Source organism: Cavia porcellus, unplaced genomic scaffold, assembly GCF_034190915.1.
Source record: "Cavia porcellus strain 051 isolate PalLab524CR breed Dunkin Hartley unplaced genomic scaffold, mCavPor4.1 scaffold_14, whole genome shotgun sequence".
NCBI lineage: Eukaryota > Metazoa > Chordata > Mammalia > Rodentia > Caviidae > Cavia > Cavia porcellus.
Window position 1 is genome coordinate 11859669 of NW_026947497.1, and position 18681 is coordinate 11878349.

At 40.0% G+C, this 18681-nt stretch overlaps 1 protein-coding gene across 50 annotated transcripts in view; it reads left to right on the forward strand.

Annotated features, from left to right (window-relative positions):
• Ank2 (ankyrin 2) overlaps positions 1-18681 on the forward strand; it is a 505060-nt gene that overhangs the window by 284380 nt on the left and 201999 nt on the right. For 3 of the 50 annotated variants that reach the window (XM_063260654.1, XM_063260657.1, XM_063260660.1), the window contains exon 1: positions 5254-5616. The exons of the other annotated variants lie outside the window; for them this stretch is intronic. In XM_063260654.1, the coding sequence (XP_063116724.1) occupies positions 5482-5616 (135 nt within the window). In that variant the 5' untranslated portion in view covers positions 5254-5481. Of the gene's footprint in view, positions 1-5253; positions 5617-18681 lie in introns of those variants that run through there. 50 annotated transcript variants of the gene reach the window in all.

The window sequence follows — 18681 nt, forward strand, 5'->3', positions numbered from 1 at the left end:
TTTGTGATTCACCTGTGTACTAAAGCTGTGTTAACTTCTGAAATAAGGCCTCCTTTTGCTGACCACTCATGCTTCTGGTTTTGACTGGAAAGCCCTGGATCTTTGGCAGTGTTTGGAGAGATCACAAATAGGAAGCCTTTCACTGGCAATTGTTTCCATAGCTATTGATAACTTTTGTCTTGAGCATTTAAATTTGTTCAGTCAGCAAATGGGAGAGGGACTAGGGATGTAGCTTAGTGTTACAGCACCTGCCTGGCAAACGTGAGGTCCTGCGTCTGATTCCTGGTACTCCCCCGACCCCACCCCTAAAAAAAGGAAAAGGGAAATTTTAGCATCCAAGGAGGATGGGTTTATATTTGTCTCTCCCTTGCTTATTCTTGTTCAGCAGAGAGCTTCAGCAGTGAGGTTTGGGGACCACCATGGACTGTATTTAGGGAGCCCTGATAATAGGTGTGTAGATACTGTATTTAACAAACAGGCTGCTTCTGTATAGCAGAAAGAATGGGAAGTTCTCCAAAAAGCAGATAAGCAGATGAATGGCTAACTATTTGTAAAAGGTATCTTCTGACAGTTCTCAGCAGATTACTTTTTTGGTGCATGATGAGTACTTTCTCCTTTATTTTCCTTCCATTTCACTTTTGCTTTCCCTTTCCAGTTCCTTTTGTGTTTCCCTTTCCTTCGTTTCTTTCATCTTCTCCCCACCTCATTTCTTCGGTTTCTTTTCCAGGAAAACTCATCCTGTCTTGGTTACTTTTCTTTAATTGCTGAGACAAAATACCTGATGCCCCAAATTAGGGAAGGGAAGGTTTATTTACCTTACAGTTTTTGGAGGTTTCAGTCCATAATCAGCTGGCTCCAAGGTAGGGTGGGATGGCACTGGGGCAACACTTCAAGGCTGCAGCCAGAGCAAAAAGGGGAAAATAAGCCTCTTCTCCCTTGTGTTGTATGCAGGCCACCCCCTCCCACCCCCAAGGCAGATGTAGCCCTCACAAAATCTCCTTGTCCTCCTTTGCACAGGATGAGGATATTAAGATCCGTGTGTCCTGACTGAGTCTCTCAGACTTCTAAACTGCTCAAATTGACACAATGTATCAATCATAACACATCCAAAACATTAATATTTTTTCAAACTCTAAAATGGGTGTTTATTGCATATCAGTGAATGAAATTAAAAACTTGTCATGCTCAGAGCTGTTTCATTTTTAAAAATCTTTTATTTCTGATGTGTCAAAAAGGAGAAGTTTAGGTCAGTGTAATCCAGTGAATATTGGTATGAATTGTATGCCTACCTGGTACTGCATTTTCTTCATGTATTTCAGACATTTACTGCTGCTGTGCATAGGGAGGTCTATGAGGACAAGGCCAATGAGGGAGACCAGTCATAACATGAGAGGAGGAGGTATTGGGGACCTGGCCAAGATCCCCAATCTCCAAAGTGAGAGTATGGCGAAGGCCTAAATAAATGAGACAAGTGATATGATTTTAGGGCTCCAGGAGGATCAAAACCCTCTAGCAGAGTTTGAGACTCTGGGGGCTGAGACAAGGAACGTCTCTGGGCATCTCGTATTTATTTAGTTTTTCAAACAGAGAAGGGGTTGGAGTGGGAAACGAAAGAAACTGAGCAGAACCTTGGGCGTGGTTTAAGGACTTTTCCAAATAACAGATTATATCAATTTAGAAGTATTTTAGGAGAAAGTCTTCAGGTTGACTTTCACTATAAGAGTAAAATGCCTACAGCTATAGTTTCTCTCTTGTTAATTGGAGTTGGAGCCAGGTGTCCTCAGCAGTGGCCTTAACTAGCCCTTTGAGGTGTCTCTTTGTTCTTGGGTTGGCCATCCCTTGACCATGCTGCAGCCTTGAGCATGGGTTCAATTTCCAGCTTCAACGGCTCCCAACAAGGAGGAGCTGACACTGGTCCCCACCTTAATCAGGAAGTTACTAGAACAGAGGAATGGGCTGATACAGGTGTGACACTTTCAGGGGAAAACGAAATTTAAGGTAAGCTTGGAAGGGGGCCACATGGACATGGACAGATAGCAGAGGGTGATGTATGGTTGGATGAAAGGTCAAGAAAATCCAAGTCATGGCTGCGGAGTGGGTAATGTATTAACGAGATAGAGATGCCAGCAAATAATTCATGCTGTTAATGCGCAGCAAAACCACTCATCTAGCACCTCGGGACATTTCTCCAGTGTAGCATGCTTAAATAGCCCTTTTCTGTGTATAAGAGCAGAGTTTCAGATCTCTAGAATGGAGAAGTGAGGCTAGAGAATTTTTAGCATCCGCTTCTAGTGCTTGAAGTTGCATAACTCCATATTAAAGATTCTGTCAAATGTTGAATTTTTGTTATAAAAACAGTAAACTGATTAAACTGATTCTAAAAGGGGGGTTGTGAGGGTAACTTTCAGCAGCTGGAAAAATACTGATTTATATTCTGAGTGAAATAGTTAATGTATGGTAACAAGAAGCACCTATCGTGCAAGACATTATGGACCACGACCTTCTCTGGGCTCCAAGAGCCATGGATAAGACAGGAAAGATAGAGGCACATCCTTCTGAAAGAACTGTAAGCACATCGTTAAACATCAGAGCATACCTCATTTTGTAGAACACGGTTGGTTCAGGTTTGTGGTGCTCTCCAAGAGATATCAGCATGTGATGAATTGCCTGTTTTATCAGGATGAAATTACCATGCAACATAAAAGACTTTGTTAAATACATCTTAGTCAACAGCCTAATCTTGTTACTGAGAAGGAAGTGTTGTCTTTGCTCATCCTTTTCTTAAGGCTTTGCTGTGTAAGATGCTTAGCCCCGTTCCTGTTTCATAAGAATGCAGAGTGTGTAATGTGATTGGAGAATGTGTCCCTCCACTGTTATCATATTGTTGCCTGTAATTTAAAACACAGGGGTTTTAAAGATACCTTCAGTAATTTAAAACACATTTTTAAATTAAAAAGTTTACCAATGTTAGATTCATTTATTTTTAAAGTCGTTATCAAGTTAATTATCAAGGAATACAGATTAGCAGCCCAATTAACAGACCAAAAATGTATGAAACTCATAAGACAATTACATTAAATCAGGTTACACTTTTCGCTGTGCTTGATTACTTTAACTGTTTTTTCTTTTTTTCCTATCGTCTGTCTTTTAATTTGTACTTTGTATGTATGTATGTTTCATATACAGCATATGATATTTTTAAGCTAGTGTGTCTGATTCACTTCTCTTAACATTATGGTCTAAAGGTGCAGACATTTTCCTGAAAATAACTCAGATTTGTTCTTTATATCAGAGTAGTGCTTCATGTGTGTAAATACCACATTTTCTTTATCCATTCATCCGTTGATGGACATGTAGGCTACTTCGAGGATTTAGCTGTGATGAGTTGTGCTGCTATAAATGTGTGTGTGTGTATGTGTGTGTGTGACTATAACATGATGTCTTTAACACCTAAAAGGGGGGGAATAGTTAGTTTTAGTTTTTGCTTTGTTTTGTTTTGTTTTTTGTCTTTTTCGTTTTTATCGGTACCAGGGATCGAACTCACGACTGCCTGCTTGCAAGGCAGGTGCTTATGCTGCTGAGCTAAATCACCAGCCCCAGTTTTAGTTTTTTGACAAATCTCCATAGTAATTTCCATAGTGGTTGTACCAGTTCACACTCTAACCACAATGAAGAGGAGTTCCTTTTTTCCTGCAGCCTCTCCAGGATTTGTTATTATTTGATTTCTTAAAAATAGCCTTTTTTTCCCTTGAAGTAAAATGGAACCTCAGTTCATAAAACAAAATGTTTTTTAAACATGTTGCTCAAAGCTGACAAGTAGGGGCTGGGGGTTTAGCTCAGCGGCATAAGCACCTGCCTTGCAAGCAGGCGGTCGTGAGTTCGATCCCTGGTACCGATAAAAAATGAAAAAAGACCAAAAAAAAAAAAAAAAAAAAAAAAAGCTGACAAGTAAAAATAATTTCACTGAGTGCTGTGATCCCTCTTGGAAACTGAGTGTAGTATAGGACTTGTGTAGTAAGTGACATGCTTACATGCATCAATTTTGTACCGAGGAGTGATTCAAAACCAAATTGGTAAAAAATCAGCTTACTGCCCTTTGGGGAAAAAAATCTGAAAATGCCATTCTTAGTCTGAAGTTGGTATGCTATATGAACTCAAATCTGAGAATGCCATTGTGGGAATGCTATTATCTTAAAAAGGGACAAAGAGGTTTTAGTTTTTTTAAAAAATAATGACAGTTCTAGGGGCATGATCTGGTGACAGAGCACCTTTCTGGCATGGATTACAGCACCAAAAAATATTACTACTATTACTGCTGCTGCTACTACTATCAAATAGGAAAGGTGAATGTTAGTTTATTGAAAATATAGTGATTAATTTCTAATATATTACATGAAATGGACAATACAAAAGTCCAAGTATGGACTCTATTGAATGGCTTAAAAACTATTTGGAAGAGAAGATATAAACCCAAAACAAATAAAAATGATAGACTAGTATTCAAATAATCATCTACACATATAAACATTTATAAGGTACCCTCGTGGGGAGGTAAAGTGTAGTTCAAAGTAGTCCACAACGAAGCCTTGATTTTTAGTGTGATTTGCTCCCTCAGCCTACTGTATGTTTCTAGTATTCCTTTCATCGGAACAAAAGTTATACAATTTCAAGTATCCTATGATACTGGAAACCATCTGAATTATTTTTTGTAGAGTTGAAGAATATTTGCAAGTGTTAAAAATTTGAAAAAATTATAAATGAATTGAAATGTTTGCTTGCGTATGGCATGCTTCACAAGCCACGGCAAATCATACTTACCTTATAAAGAGTGAAACCTGCACACCCGGTTCAAGTGAGCCACTCTGATTGGTGTGTTTCTGCCACGTGAAATGGTAGGAGGATGGCGTTTTTTATAAATGATAATGAAAAAGATAGATATGCAAGCCAAGTGGTTTCTGGTTGGTTTCCTCAATTGTGTGATAACTTTTAGCTGGTGTGCTAATCAAGTAAAGTTATTAAAGACTTGGTATTCTCTGTGTGTAGAGGGGGAATCAAAGGATTGCAAGGAATGCATTGAATAACGCACAGCTCTCATATGTGCAGACATTGTGCCCAGCAGGCACTGGAGCCTGTGTGTGAGTGGGCTGTTTGCATAGTGAAAAACCAAACAGCCGCCCCTCCCCTAGGCCCCCCCATTGACATGCATAGCTGGCCTGGTAGGTGTAAAAATAGCCTGGCAGGGCCTGAGCTGGAAATGGTCACTGAATGCGAATGCGGCCTGCAGTTGCTGGGGTTTTGGGCTCTCTCTGACACCCGCCAGCCAGCAGATGGGGAGGCCTGGGGGGTGTGTGAGGGGAGTAGAGCCCCGGAGCTCAGGTGCATCTGGATGAGTTGTCCACATTAGCGTCCCCCTCCAGGACCCCTGTACAGAGCACCGAGGGCAAGGCTGGGCCCACAGGCTGCAGAGACCGGCGAGCTGTGATGGGAAACACAGCTCTGTGCACCTCCTGCCACGCAGATAAGAGTGTCAGAGCCCGGGAACACATGCAGGAGCTGGACAAAACTCCAGACTGCTGTGGCGAGGACAGCGAGGATGCCAGAGGACCTGGGCCCCTGGTGAGTTGCAGGCCACACATGGAGGAAGGGAGGGTGTTGGCCTGAGAGTTGGTGTGGAGCTCATTGGTCAGATCACAGACAGAACCAAAAGACCAGGGCCACCTGACTGTCCTGGCCCAGGCTGTGCCTACCTGCAGCTCGTGTGCTACCATGTGCCGGCAGCAGCTCACTCGTCTAGCTGTGGAGTGACCTTTGAGATGAGTCATGCCACTGGCTCTTTAATTGGATGTTTTGTCCAAAGCTGAGCATACATATCGTCATTTTATAGAGTAACTTTCTGTAGTGTTAGTAGGTTTACATCAAGGTTGTGAAGTTCTCTGCTTATTATTGTATTCATGGAGAATCTGCTTTACATCAGACCACTGAGCACCTTCAAGTCCCAGTTCCTGCTCTTTGCAGAGGCATTTCATTTCACCCTAATATCTGCCTGACTGCACTGAGGCTTTTAAATACCACTCTGATTATGATAATAGCAGTTTGTGAAAAGCCTTAAAAGTTGAGCAATCAAGTATTTAAGTTGACTTTCAGATTTTAATAATTCATGGGCATGCTGTGTTCCTTAAAATGATTGCAAAGGCTTATTATATTTTTAAAAACATTCTGACCAGAACTGTCATTCAGATAGAGCTTAATTGTCGTACTTGCTGAAGGATAAAGTTTATCTTTCATTGCGCAGATCCAGGAACTTGACCTTGTTGCAAGTTATTTATGTCGGATTGAGACAGTGGTGCTAGGACAGGTGGGATTCCAGAGAAAAAAAAGCCAAGGGGTAAGCACCTGCTCCGTGCTTGCCTGGGGTTTCCAGGGGTGACAGGACTTTGTGAAACTTGGAAGGTGGCCTGCTGCTCTCTTGGGCTTTGATTGGGGTGAATTTCAACCCTAAAATTGTCAGATCATAGTGAGACTGAAACCCACTCAGGCGGTACGGACTCCATGCAGAGGACTGTGCACATGGCAGAGGGGAGGAGAAGGCCTGGGAGTGAACAAGGGGCCGGGACTTCTGGGACCAAAAGGGGAAGCAGAAAGGTGGAAGGGAAGTGTTCTCTGGGAAGAGAAGCATCCTGCCTTAGGGACTGTGTGTGTCTCTTTCTGGATCATAGTTTAAGTTACCCTCACCTATCAGGAGGTCCTCAGAGAATTTCTCATTGGAGAATTTCTCTGATGCCCCTGAACTGAGAGGGCGATGAGTGGAAAGAGTAGGGTACTCATACAGTCTTGTTACAGTGTATGGATTCCCACCTGTTGCAGTGCATAAATATATTCTCTAACAGCTGATTTCCTTGCTTAAAAGGAAGTTTAAAGTCTGTCTTTACAAGTAGCGAATGGAAGTGGTGAGATCTCTGAGTTACCTGGTTCCTTTAAGAGGAGCCCGTGACATACGATCTTAAGGCTCAAGGGATAGTACAAGAAATTCATTCAAGTTTCAAGTTTGGATAACTAAGAACTTGAATGTCCAATGGCAACGCCACTGCTTTGTTAAATTTTTCTATCTATAGTAATTTAGAAACTTGCCATAAAAGAAAGGAGTTGATTTTTAAAAATATATAATCTGACTTCTCTGAGTTCGTTAACAAATATACAGACTGTCGTTAACAGATTCTACAGACTGGCAGGTGGAGTGATTGTGTGGCTCATGCCTGGCAGGTGCGGGAACAGACCTGTTTGCACCTTGCAAAAGGCGATGTTGTGCTGAGTTGCTCCATTTTGGATGTGGTGCGGAGGTTAACATGTAACTTAGTATTGAAGATGACTTAAGCAAAACGAGTGTTTTTGTATAGCTTGCATTTCCCAAACTTAAGAATATCGATCATTTTTCTTTACCTTTACATCAGCACTGTCAGATGTGGAGTCACTCAGATACTTTTAAGCATTCATAGTAGTCACAGTTAATAATAAATAATTGTCAAGAACTCCATAGCTTTTAATTATTTTTTAGAGAGAAAAAACAAACAGACACTCCATTTTCCTTCTGGTAATAAATGTAGAATTGGTTTATAGAGCTTGTTATATTGTCGGACCAAAAGTTTCAAGTAAATAAAATTTCATTCAATAAACTAATAAAAATATAAATTTAACATGCTAAAGCTATGGTATTTTATACAAATCGGTACTTCCTTTCTGTAAGTTTTAGAGTTTTGAATATTCTGACTTTAATTGTACAGATTATAGCAGTGATAGATATATCATAAATTGTGTTAGAAATAACTAAATAAATATAATTTCTCCTTAAACAATGTTACTGAATTGCCTCTATCAGATGTTACATGTGGACTTTAAGAAAGTTAAACCAAATCAGACCAGAATAATTTGCATATGTATTATAACAAACTCAGGAATTATGCAAAAATAATTACAGAAATGAAACTGGCTATAAGTTTGACAGAATGGTAAATTTTAAATTTCAAAGGATTTATTTTCTTAAATTTCTAATGATAAAGATAAATAAGAAAAGGAACAAACACTTTAAAATTCTGTGACTGGAAAAATAGTATGCTATATTTTTCAGGTATGTATTTTACACAGACATGTTTAAATCCAGAGTAGTGTTTATCAAGCGTATTAGTAAAGGGACAGAGAAAGAATGTTCCAGAAGATGTGTTGTAGTGAACAAAATAGCTGTAAACAATATGCAAACAAATGGGTCTGGCATTATGTCTGTAATTACTAAATCTTTCTATTACTGAATTTTCAGTTGCTAAATTTTTCAATTATTTAAGCTAATAAATGATTTCAGTTACTCTTTTCTAGTTTGTAAAGAAGGAAATGAAAATAGTTACCATTGTGTCTATTAATTTAATAAAGATAAAACATTCAATCTTAGATGATAAAGTGTTGAGACTGATAAACATTTTCTTTTTTTAACTTTTTATTTTAAAGAGGGTAAAATTAAACACAACAAAACAGAATATAAGAAACCAATGTAAGACACACAAATTTCAAAGCGAGACAATCAGAGATCTTCACTATCTAGTGTATTGTCTCTTGTTTTCTTCCGAATAGTTGCCCATATATTCACGTACAGAGAATTCACACGAAACAACATAGTATAGAACTTACCTGAACAGAATGAGGAAGGTGTGTTAGGTCTTCAAGATCAGACAATGGGGAAGTCAACAGTGGCTGTCATAGTGTCTCTCTCATTCTCTTCAAAATAGCTGTCCATATCTTCATGTATGTTGAAATTATACAAAACAAAACAGACTAAAATCATTCTGAACAAAGAATAATAATATTGCTGGATTTCATATCACAATGCTACAGAATCAGCACTGAGTAGTGTAGTGTCTCTTTTTCTTCAAAGCAGTTCATTTCATCATGTGTTATATAATCAGTTCTCATAAACTGTTTATAGGTTCTATGCATGCATTAGTCTCTACATGTCTTTCTATCCTTTCTGTATTAGAGGGAAAAACAAAGCATAGCAAGACAAAACAAAACAAATTCCTATAAAAACATGAAATGAAAAAGTTATATAAAACCACAGTACAAGGTGATCTGGTTACTGTGTTGTCTCTTGGTATCTTCAATAGAATTGTCCATATCATCAGGCATAGTATAATGGAATATAACAGTACATAACAGTATTAATAAAAACAAAACATTGTAGACAGTGAAAAACTTCAAAAGCAGGTAATAATCAAACCAGAGTAGGCATCCTAGTGAATCTTGTCATCTTCAGTACAGTTGCCTATACTCTCAGACTTGATACTATCATTCATAACAGATTTGAATAAAATCTGTCAATACAAAATAGCAATCTAACAAACCAGATTCACCTAATATCAGTCATGATAAAACAGTGTAAGTTATACAGGGCTTCAGATTAAGTTAACAGGAAATTAAGGATGATTACCATACAATATCCTGCTATTTTTGGGATAGCAGTCCGTGCCCTCAAATCTAGTATACTAGACCATCTGGAACAGAATTTAATCCATCTAAACAGTGGTGTGAGCAATGTGGGTTTTAAATCGTGATACACTATTAACAATATCCTGTGCTTTCTTTTTTAAGACTCTGCCTCCCCTTTCACTTCCACAGAAGTTGGGTCCCACCAACTCCTTCAGTTTTTAGATTGCGGGGGGCAACCTGCTATTTACCTAAGTGGTTCTGAACCTTCTCACTCCTGGACTTGATCTCAAGTTGTATTCCTTTATCTACAAAAGCCTCAAGGTTTTCTTTCATTATAGCTGGGTAGTTCTTCACTGCACAAAAGTGTCATGACTTTCCAACCTATCTGCAGCTGCTGGATGAGCTGTCCCTATTTCTCTGTGGTTCTCTGTCACATAGAGCATTGTTTTCTCATCTTTGACTTTTGGTTCATTAACCCTCTTTCAGGTTGATTATGTTTCCTATTCAGAGCATCTCAATAGACCTTACCTCCTGATCTACTCTGCCTGTATTTCTTTTTATAGTATATCAAGGCCATCTATGTTAGTGATTATAGCCAACCTTCTCTGCCTCATTTCTGCTATGCTATTTTTCTGCCATTGATTGTCTGCTTTTCTCCTTCATTCCACTGCCTGCCCCGTTTATTGAGGCTTCTCTGCTACTGTTCCTGAAATCCTGGTATTTTTTTTTCTCTCTCTAGAATGTCCTTCAGTATTCTCTTTAGGATTGGATTGGTGGTCACAAATTCCCCCGGGTCTTATTATGGAAGCATCTTGTTTCTCTATTAATTTCTAGAGACAGTTTTTCAGGATACAACAATCTGGGGGTGGAGGTTATTTTCTTTCAGGACTTGAAATTCTTTGTTCCAAGCTCTTCTTGATTTGATGTTCTGTGTTGAGAAGTCTGCTGTGATTTTGATGGGTTTTCTCCTTTATAGGTTATCTGTTTCTTTTTTCTGATGGCTTTTAATTTTCTGTTCTTATATTGAATTTCTGAAATCTTGATTATTATATGTCTGGGTGTAGCTCTGTTTTGGTTGTAGGTGGCTGGAGTTCTGTATGCCTCATACATCTGAATATCATTTCCTTTTCCTATGCTTGGGAGGTCCAAGAGCCCAACGGAGAACGAGCCAGTGAGAGGCCTGCATTAACCTGCAGTGAGTGCTGGAAACAAGGCCCTCCCACGGGAAAGAGCAACCAACTGGATGACATGTTGGAGCCGGGCAGAACAGGCCTGAACTAGGAATGGTAGTTACTTCAGTCAGTTACTCCCTTCTCAGAGCAGATTGGTGGGATCTGCTTGGCCTGGGTCAAGCCCCTGGCTGGGACCCAATAAGTCATCCCAAACTGATTCCAAATGGGCAGCACACACTAAAGCAGTGAAGCCCCACAGGTTGACTGGCCCAGAGAGGAGGGTCCATCATACACCACCCCTGCTTGCACCTCGGTGACCAACAGCAAACTGGAGAGGGCAGAAATCCCTAGCCAGCACACTTCAGAAGAACCATAAGCAACAAGGAAAGGGGTTGGGACCTCCACTATACACCTGTTTTGGACCTCTGACTTCAGCGGGACCGTGGCTCCGGTGAGGCACGGCAATGCTAGTTCAGGCGGCTCTGGTGAGTCGAGGCAGTGTGTGTTCTGGCCCCTCTGAGGAGAGTGCCATGGCTAATCCTAGCTGCTCCAATGGTAGCCCCAGGACTGCGTGTCTGACCAGCTCTTTTCACTTTAGTTTCTTCCTGGGTTGAGAGGATCCATCTCCCTCTGATCTGACCACTCCAAGATGTTTTATTCTGGCATCTGAGACTGATAAACATTTATGGTCAGCTGTAAATTGTTCTAATTATTTGGAAAACAACTTGGAAATATACTCTCTGTTTTTCATGTTGTTAGTGCAGCGAAGACTACCAGGGAGGTGTTTGCCTAGAGAAAAGCAAAGGGCGAGAATGGTGAGTGTCCTGGGCAGCCTCCCCAGCCCTGACTCCAAAGGGCCGGCTGGCCGCACGAGGGCTCTTGGCCCAGAAGTCACGCTCCAAGCCCACCTAGAAGTGTCTCCTAAGTGGAAGGGGCTGCCTCTCCCACGTGGTCACCCCTTCGCATTAATCCTTGAAGCTTTCAAAGACCTGCCTCTCACCGCGGCTGGTGTGGCAGCTCAAGAACGAAGAAATATTCAGGGTGGGAGAATCAAGAGTAAAATTTTGCTGTTTTAATTTTTTATTTATTGTATATCCTGGTAATGCTTCTAATTTTGTGTTAATCACAGGGAAACAGTAGCATATCCAAGACCCATTTCCATTCTCATATGTGCAGCTGACTGCTGTGTGGATTGTAATTCTACTTGTGAAAGAAGTTGTGGCCTGGTCTCTAGGGGAGTTAATTCTTTTTTCTTTTTCTAGTTCTTTTTCCTTTTTTTGTGTTAGGTCTTGCTATGTAGTTCAGGCTGGCCTTAAGCTTATTTTGTAGCCCAGGCTGGCCTCTAACTTGCAACAGTCCTCCCTCCTCAACCTCTGCAGTGCTGGGATTACGGTGTGGCTCCTTCTAGGGGAGTTCTGTGTGGTATGTGTGTCCATGTGGCCTTGTGGGCTCCAAGTATGCAGTGTGGTCGAAAATGTTTCAATAAAAAATTTTATTAAAGTAAAATTGCATTTCCGTGGCTCCCTCTTCAGTACTCATCCCATGGTTCTTGCCATTTTCGGGGCAGTTCTGGAGTCCTCTTTCCTGAATGGCTTTGGCTGTGCAGTCCTGGCTGCCTGAGTGTCCTTGGGTACGATTCCACACTTTCCCTTCAGGGTCATTTTATCTCTGGGGTTTTGGCTCTGGAGTGGAACTTCCTCTCCAGCACTCTGGGTTTTTGATCCTGCCTGGTAAAGAAGTGAATGTGGACTTCTAGCCCTGATCCAGAAGGTATCAGGGACCTTGTGATGTGTGTTCAGAGCAAGGGAAATTGATAGCAATATGTCTTTTATTATAATGAATTTTGAGAGATGAGCACTGTATATTTTGCTCATAAGGTCCAGAAAGAGGGACCACCCTGTGCTAGGGTACAATCTAGAGCAGCATTGGAAAGGGATTTTATTTCATTTTCTTTTTGGGGGTTCTGGTATTGTTTTAAAATAAGCACACTCTGTCACTTTCCTGTATTGTGGTCATTATCTTTAATTGTATGAGCGCATGTGTGTGCCTAATGACAGCCGAACTTGGGGCCTTTACCCTGAGCTCTTTTTTTGAGCCAGGGTCTCCAAAGTTGCTACATTGCCCAGGCTGAGCTTCAACTTGTCAGCCTTCCAGAGTGATGACAGGCATCACTCTTTCTTCATCGTGTTAAACTAATCTGCTTTGTGTCAAAGTAAACCATAAATGAGAGGCCTCATCGCAAACATTTATTTACATTAGTTATTCTGGCTGAGTTTTGCTAATTTACTTCTTATCAGTTTACTCACAGAAATTTTTATTTTCTTGCTTTGCTTATTCTAGTAACTTTTCTCATTTGTACTAGAGAATTTCCTGTTCTTTACATCAGCTTTTTGATCTTTAAACCTTTGGACTAAACTTTAGTACTTTAGACTATGAACAGTGAATCCTGGTGTTGTTATGCTTTTCTGCTAGGCTGACTTAGCAGTTGGTAAGTCAGTCAGCAACTAATTATTTAGCTGGGTATTGTTCTAGTGCTGGCCATAAGTGACAGTGAGGCAAAGCTGTGGTAGAGGCAGACAGATGTCAGCGTGTTTGAGGAGAGAAGTATGACAGCCAGGTATGACTGGCAGCCATGCACCAACTTTATAGAAGACTGGATTTATTTTCTAAATGCCATTTATCTTGTGAAAGAACTCAAAATACAGTGAACTTACTTAGGTTTCTAAGGTCCCTGCCCAGACTAAAAAAACCTTTCTCTTTCACTCTCACTGTCTGTTTCCCCTGCTCTGTCTTCTCGGTGGAGGATGGATTATGACTGGAGAAAAAAGGAAAACAGATCAATTAACTAGTTGTAGAAATTCCTGAGGTGAGGAATGATAGAGGCTTGGATTGGTGTGAACAATGAAATATGAGGTGATCAGGTCCAGAATCTATTTTTATTTCTATTGAAGGAAATTGCAGGGGTTATGAAAGAAAATAATGAAGGTTTTGGCTTGTACAACTGGGTAAAAACAGGAAAATGCATAGTACTATTTGCAAAAATGGAGAGATATATATGTGTGTGAAAGATTCCTTCTCTACCAAGCATAGCAACATGTCAAGAGTTAGACTTTTCTTCAGTTTTGAATGCTAATGTATAGAAATATGTCTTCAAATGACATAATAAGCATTATCTTGTGAAGCAGCTACATAGGAGAAAATGTCTCCATATAGTCACTTTTGATATTAAACTCTAATAAAAACTAAGACTGGAATGTAAATCATTTTCTAAAGCATTTTAAAGACTATGAAATGATACAAAACATGGTTATGTAACTTTTGCATGATTTATTTAAAGGTAAAGATGGAAAGAAGTTGAGATAAGCTTTCTGTTTCCTGGGAGCTTACAGCCTAGTTTTAGAAGCAAGGCTTATCTGCGAGTGATGAATGCACCGTAGTGGAGCCAAGCAGTAGCAGGAAGGATGAAATGGGTCCCTGTAGGATGCCCAAGACAGGGACGACCAGTGTAGGCGTCAGTGTTCTGAAAATAACTCTTGGACAGAGCTGTTCAGCCGATATGTGAAAAACTGTACTGCTTGCAGTTTGCAGTGTTCCCATGCAGGTTAACTGAGAAGATAGTTCCTGCAGGGAGTTCATCAAGCTATCCCTTCTACTGATGCCATCCAGACCCTCTCCCCAGGCTCCCCCTGCCAGCCCTTATCCCTCAGATAAGCAAACAGTAATATAATGCACCCACTTCCAGCACCAACCTCATCCCCCAGTGCTACAGCCAGCACCCCTCAGAACTGATGGTGCCAGAGCTGAGCTAGATGTTAAATATTTTCAATATCCTAGCTGCTAACTGTGGAGGTAGAACTTCTGGGTGTAGATCTGGGAAACAGACTACAACCTGAGTTCCCATTTAGAAGAAAGCACACTCATGCACTCAGTAAAAACAAGCCAGGACCTGGGCATAACAAAGGGGCGTAAGACATACAACCTTGTTTTGCAGGAGCATACCCTAAAGATGGGCTAAGCAGGAACACTAATGTCATGTTGCAGTTATGTGGCAAAACACAAGGTGTGTGGAGCAAGTGAGCATGACAGCTCAGTCTAAAAAAATTAGAGAGAGAGAGAGTCTTGGTGTATTGTGGGCAGATCACTCTCAGGGGTGGAGCCAGTAGTGACCTTGGAATGACCAAGGGGCATTCTCTGAACTCCCATGTCTATAATACCAAGGTTCTGTTGGATGGGACTTTAACCCATGAAATTTGGGTGAAAAGCATGGAATTAAATTATCAAAAACTTCATAGTCCATGATTTAGAACTGGTACTCTATTCTAGTGAAAGACTGTTGATCAAAGGCTAGGTCAGGAGACTCCATTAGATTGTGGTTTTTCATATTATAAGATCCATTTTTATGACATGCCTCATACCTAATAGATACTTGGTAAATGTTTATCAAAAGCATGAATTAATTCATGCCTAGGGAAACTCAAGGAAACAAATATAATCATGGCCATTTTCCAGCTGTGGATGTCTCCAGATGTGTCGAGGTGTAAAAAGTGAAAAGCTGTGGGAAGTACAAAAACAATCTGTAAAGTCGTTTAAAGAACTTTACAACTCAGAAGTGTTTGTTACAGCCTTCTGCTCAGAAAGGGATGGGCTCTTAGTGCAATTGCACACACTGATGTTAGAAAATATTCGTGGTATAGATCATATTTTTTGTAGACAATAATCCTTTTGAGTTGTGATTCACTATCAAGTTGTTGAAGAGTGAAATAGTTGCATTTTAAAAAATTTGTGAAGGGTTATAGTAAGAAGGATAACTATAAACAATTGATATATAAAATATTTCTATTATATTTTTCTTACAAACCATATTTGTTTGACCTGTGTAATGATTTTAAAATAATACTTCTGCTGCATTGGATGAGACTGGTCCCTGTGTACACAGTGTCTTCCTCACGGTCACGTGGATGGCGATGCAGCTGAGAATTCACTGTAGAGAGAGCTCTCTCTCTTCACCCATATTTTGCTTGCTTCCCACACAGACATCTGCTGTTACTTACTCATTTTCAGTTGCTGTTTTGGATTTAATGTGTCTTTAATTTATTGTGCCATATGAAATATCCACTTGTTTTCTGATTCTTTCATTTTCATTTAAGGGTTTGTCTTTTAAATTCTGACCATATTAAATCACGTTTGATTGTCTATATATTCTAGTTGTTTGCTTTTTCAAGTCCTATATTAATATTATATTTGGCCTTATGTGACTGTAGTAAAAGGTTCCAATGTCCTTCTTTAATATTTGCTTGTTAGTCTGCTTTTTATCATCATGACAAAAGTACCTAAGGAAAAAAAGGTTTATTTTGGTTCATGGTTTCAGGGGGTTCAGCCCATGGCTGGCTGGCTCTATGACTTTTAACTCTGGGGTGAAATAGGCACATCATGGCTGGGAGGGTGCCAGAGGACAGCAGTCAGCTCCTGGTGATGAGGCAGAGAGTGAGAAAAAGAGCCAAAAAGGAAAGAGGCAGGGACCAGAGATAGTCCCTAAGGTCCCAGCCTCATGATCCATTGCCTTTAATTAAGCACTATCTCCCAGTAATACCATCAAATTAGGGTCTCATCAGTGGATCGATTCCACTGATGAATTCAAGAGTCCTCGTGATCTAATCATTTCACAATAACCCATTGGGTGGCCTTGGAGGACATTTTAGTTCCAAAGCATAACAGTTTAAAAAAGATAAAAATCTTGTAGTCATTATCTGAAGTGTACTCATTTGAGCTAGTCAAGTGTGTCTAAGAGCTGTGTGAAAATCTGGTGTTTAATAATAGATGTTATATATTGAAATTATTTTTGGTAAGTTGTTCATATTGCTGACATGTAGTTTATTTTAAGTCTAAATTTGTTATTTTACTCTTTCTGGATTCTTTCTGAAGGAAATTGAAACACATCTACTGAGACAGCTAGCAAGGTAGCAGGTACATAGCAAAATTTGTGAAACCTTTTTTAAAATTCCAATTGTTGTGTATGGATTTTTCTCCTAGTTACCAAAGGAGAAGAACATTTTCTAGGAATAAAAGATACTAAATGATTTTCTGCTTAGAAGATGTACAGTCCACAGATTTGCCAACAGATCTATAATACATAATTATTATTTTAAAAATGGTTGATGATAGTCAAATTCCTTTGCATTATTAATCATACACTTTGATGAACTATGTGGTTGCTGATATATTTGGGATGGGATAATACATGGGATGAAGGGTCCAGTTAATTTTTGGTGTTGGCATCCGCCCAAGAATGTTCTGTTAATCACCGCATTGGAAGAATCACGAGGGATGTGTTAGATCATGTGGCTTTCAGGACCCTACCACAGACTTCTGAGGCAGAATCTTAGAGTGGGAGATGAGAGTATTTAGCAATATTGAAGCATGGTGTCTGTGGGTCCCCTAGTATACTAAAGTGTGGGAACCACTGCTTTATTCTATAGAGGTTGACATTACTGAAGGAACAGGGCTGGATGTGTAACTCAGCGTATGAAGGCACAGAAGTAAAGAACAATTCCTCACATTTTATTAAGGGTTTTCTGACCAGATTGGTTCTACTCATTGCCAACCCTTGCTTTGGCAGCAATGAAAGAAACCAGGACCACTCCAGAGATGTGGGAGCAGGGGGTGTTCCTCCAGCAATAGGCTGTCCTGCAGTTCTTACCATCACTGTGAGTCACAAAGTATCAGGGCTCTATCACGGTGAAGTTTTAAATGCAACACTTAGAATAAACTTAAATTCCACATTGAAAACCTAACAATAACTGTATACGTTATATAGAATTTGTTTTTTCATTGCTTGACCTTATCAACTTCTGTCAGATCTGGGCACTGAGGTACTATAGGAGGTTGATATGAAAACATGTCCTCAGATTTTAAAAATTAGAATTTCACTCCACTGTTCATCAGCCAGCTTGAACAGCAGGACTGTTCAGAGTGATCTATTACTTTTTTGGAATTGGAGTCCAGTACAGCATCCTGGCTGACATGTGGCACATGAAAGATGATTAGCAAAATTCTTCTGGTCATATTAAAAGTTCTTAGTACGTCAACTGTTAAAATAAGACCTCGAGGTTAATTAAATTAATCAGAAATTACTTAAGCAAAGAACAGTTCATGAATCCAGCAGCACTCAGCACTTGCACCCCCTCAGCAACATGAGCAAGCAGGAATCCTAGCAGAGTGTGGTGACGCATTTGCATATCCAAAGTCTGGCAGCTTGTGGTTGGCTGAAGCACAGTTGCAATACTGTGATTGGCCTACCAACTGCTCATAAGAACATACTCAAGTTAAATTGTAGGTTATATAGATAGTAAATTAAATTGCAGTTTGAAGTACAAAGTACCTGAGACAGCATCAAGCCAAACTAATTACCTAATACAATTAATGTAAAATATCACATATTTAGTACTCTATTTTAAAATTACACAAAAATATCTACAAAGTATTAAATCAATATCTTTCATGAAAGTAAATTACTGTATACAGCCCACGTGTCCTCTTCCTTTTTTCTTTCCTTCCTCCCCCTCCCTTTCTCTCTCTTTTCTTGTTGAATAATATATATATTTATTGGATACACAGATTAAAGAACCAATATGATTTGTTCACACCCAATAGTTAAGTCTTCAATGAAACAGACAGTGATCCCGGTGGACATGCCAGCTGCCTCTCTTGTGTGACATGTGACTGCACAGTCACGCCAGGGCCCCACTGCAGGCATTGTCAGCCCCTTATTGATGTGGGGCTGCTTGCAAGCCCACCCTGGCCTGGACCACGTGGTCTAGTACTGAGTGGCACCCCACTGTTTTACTTCAGATTGCCAGGTGACTTCGAGGTGGAAAATGGGAATCACAAGTAAGCAAATGGATAAATAAATGAAAAGGAGGAATGCATTATATGAAATTACTCATTTTAATTATAGCCATCACACTGAGCCCCTGCTGCCTGCTGGTTTCTATAATGTGCTCCATATAATATTTTCAGAATATAGGGAGTATAGCTCAGGGGT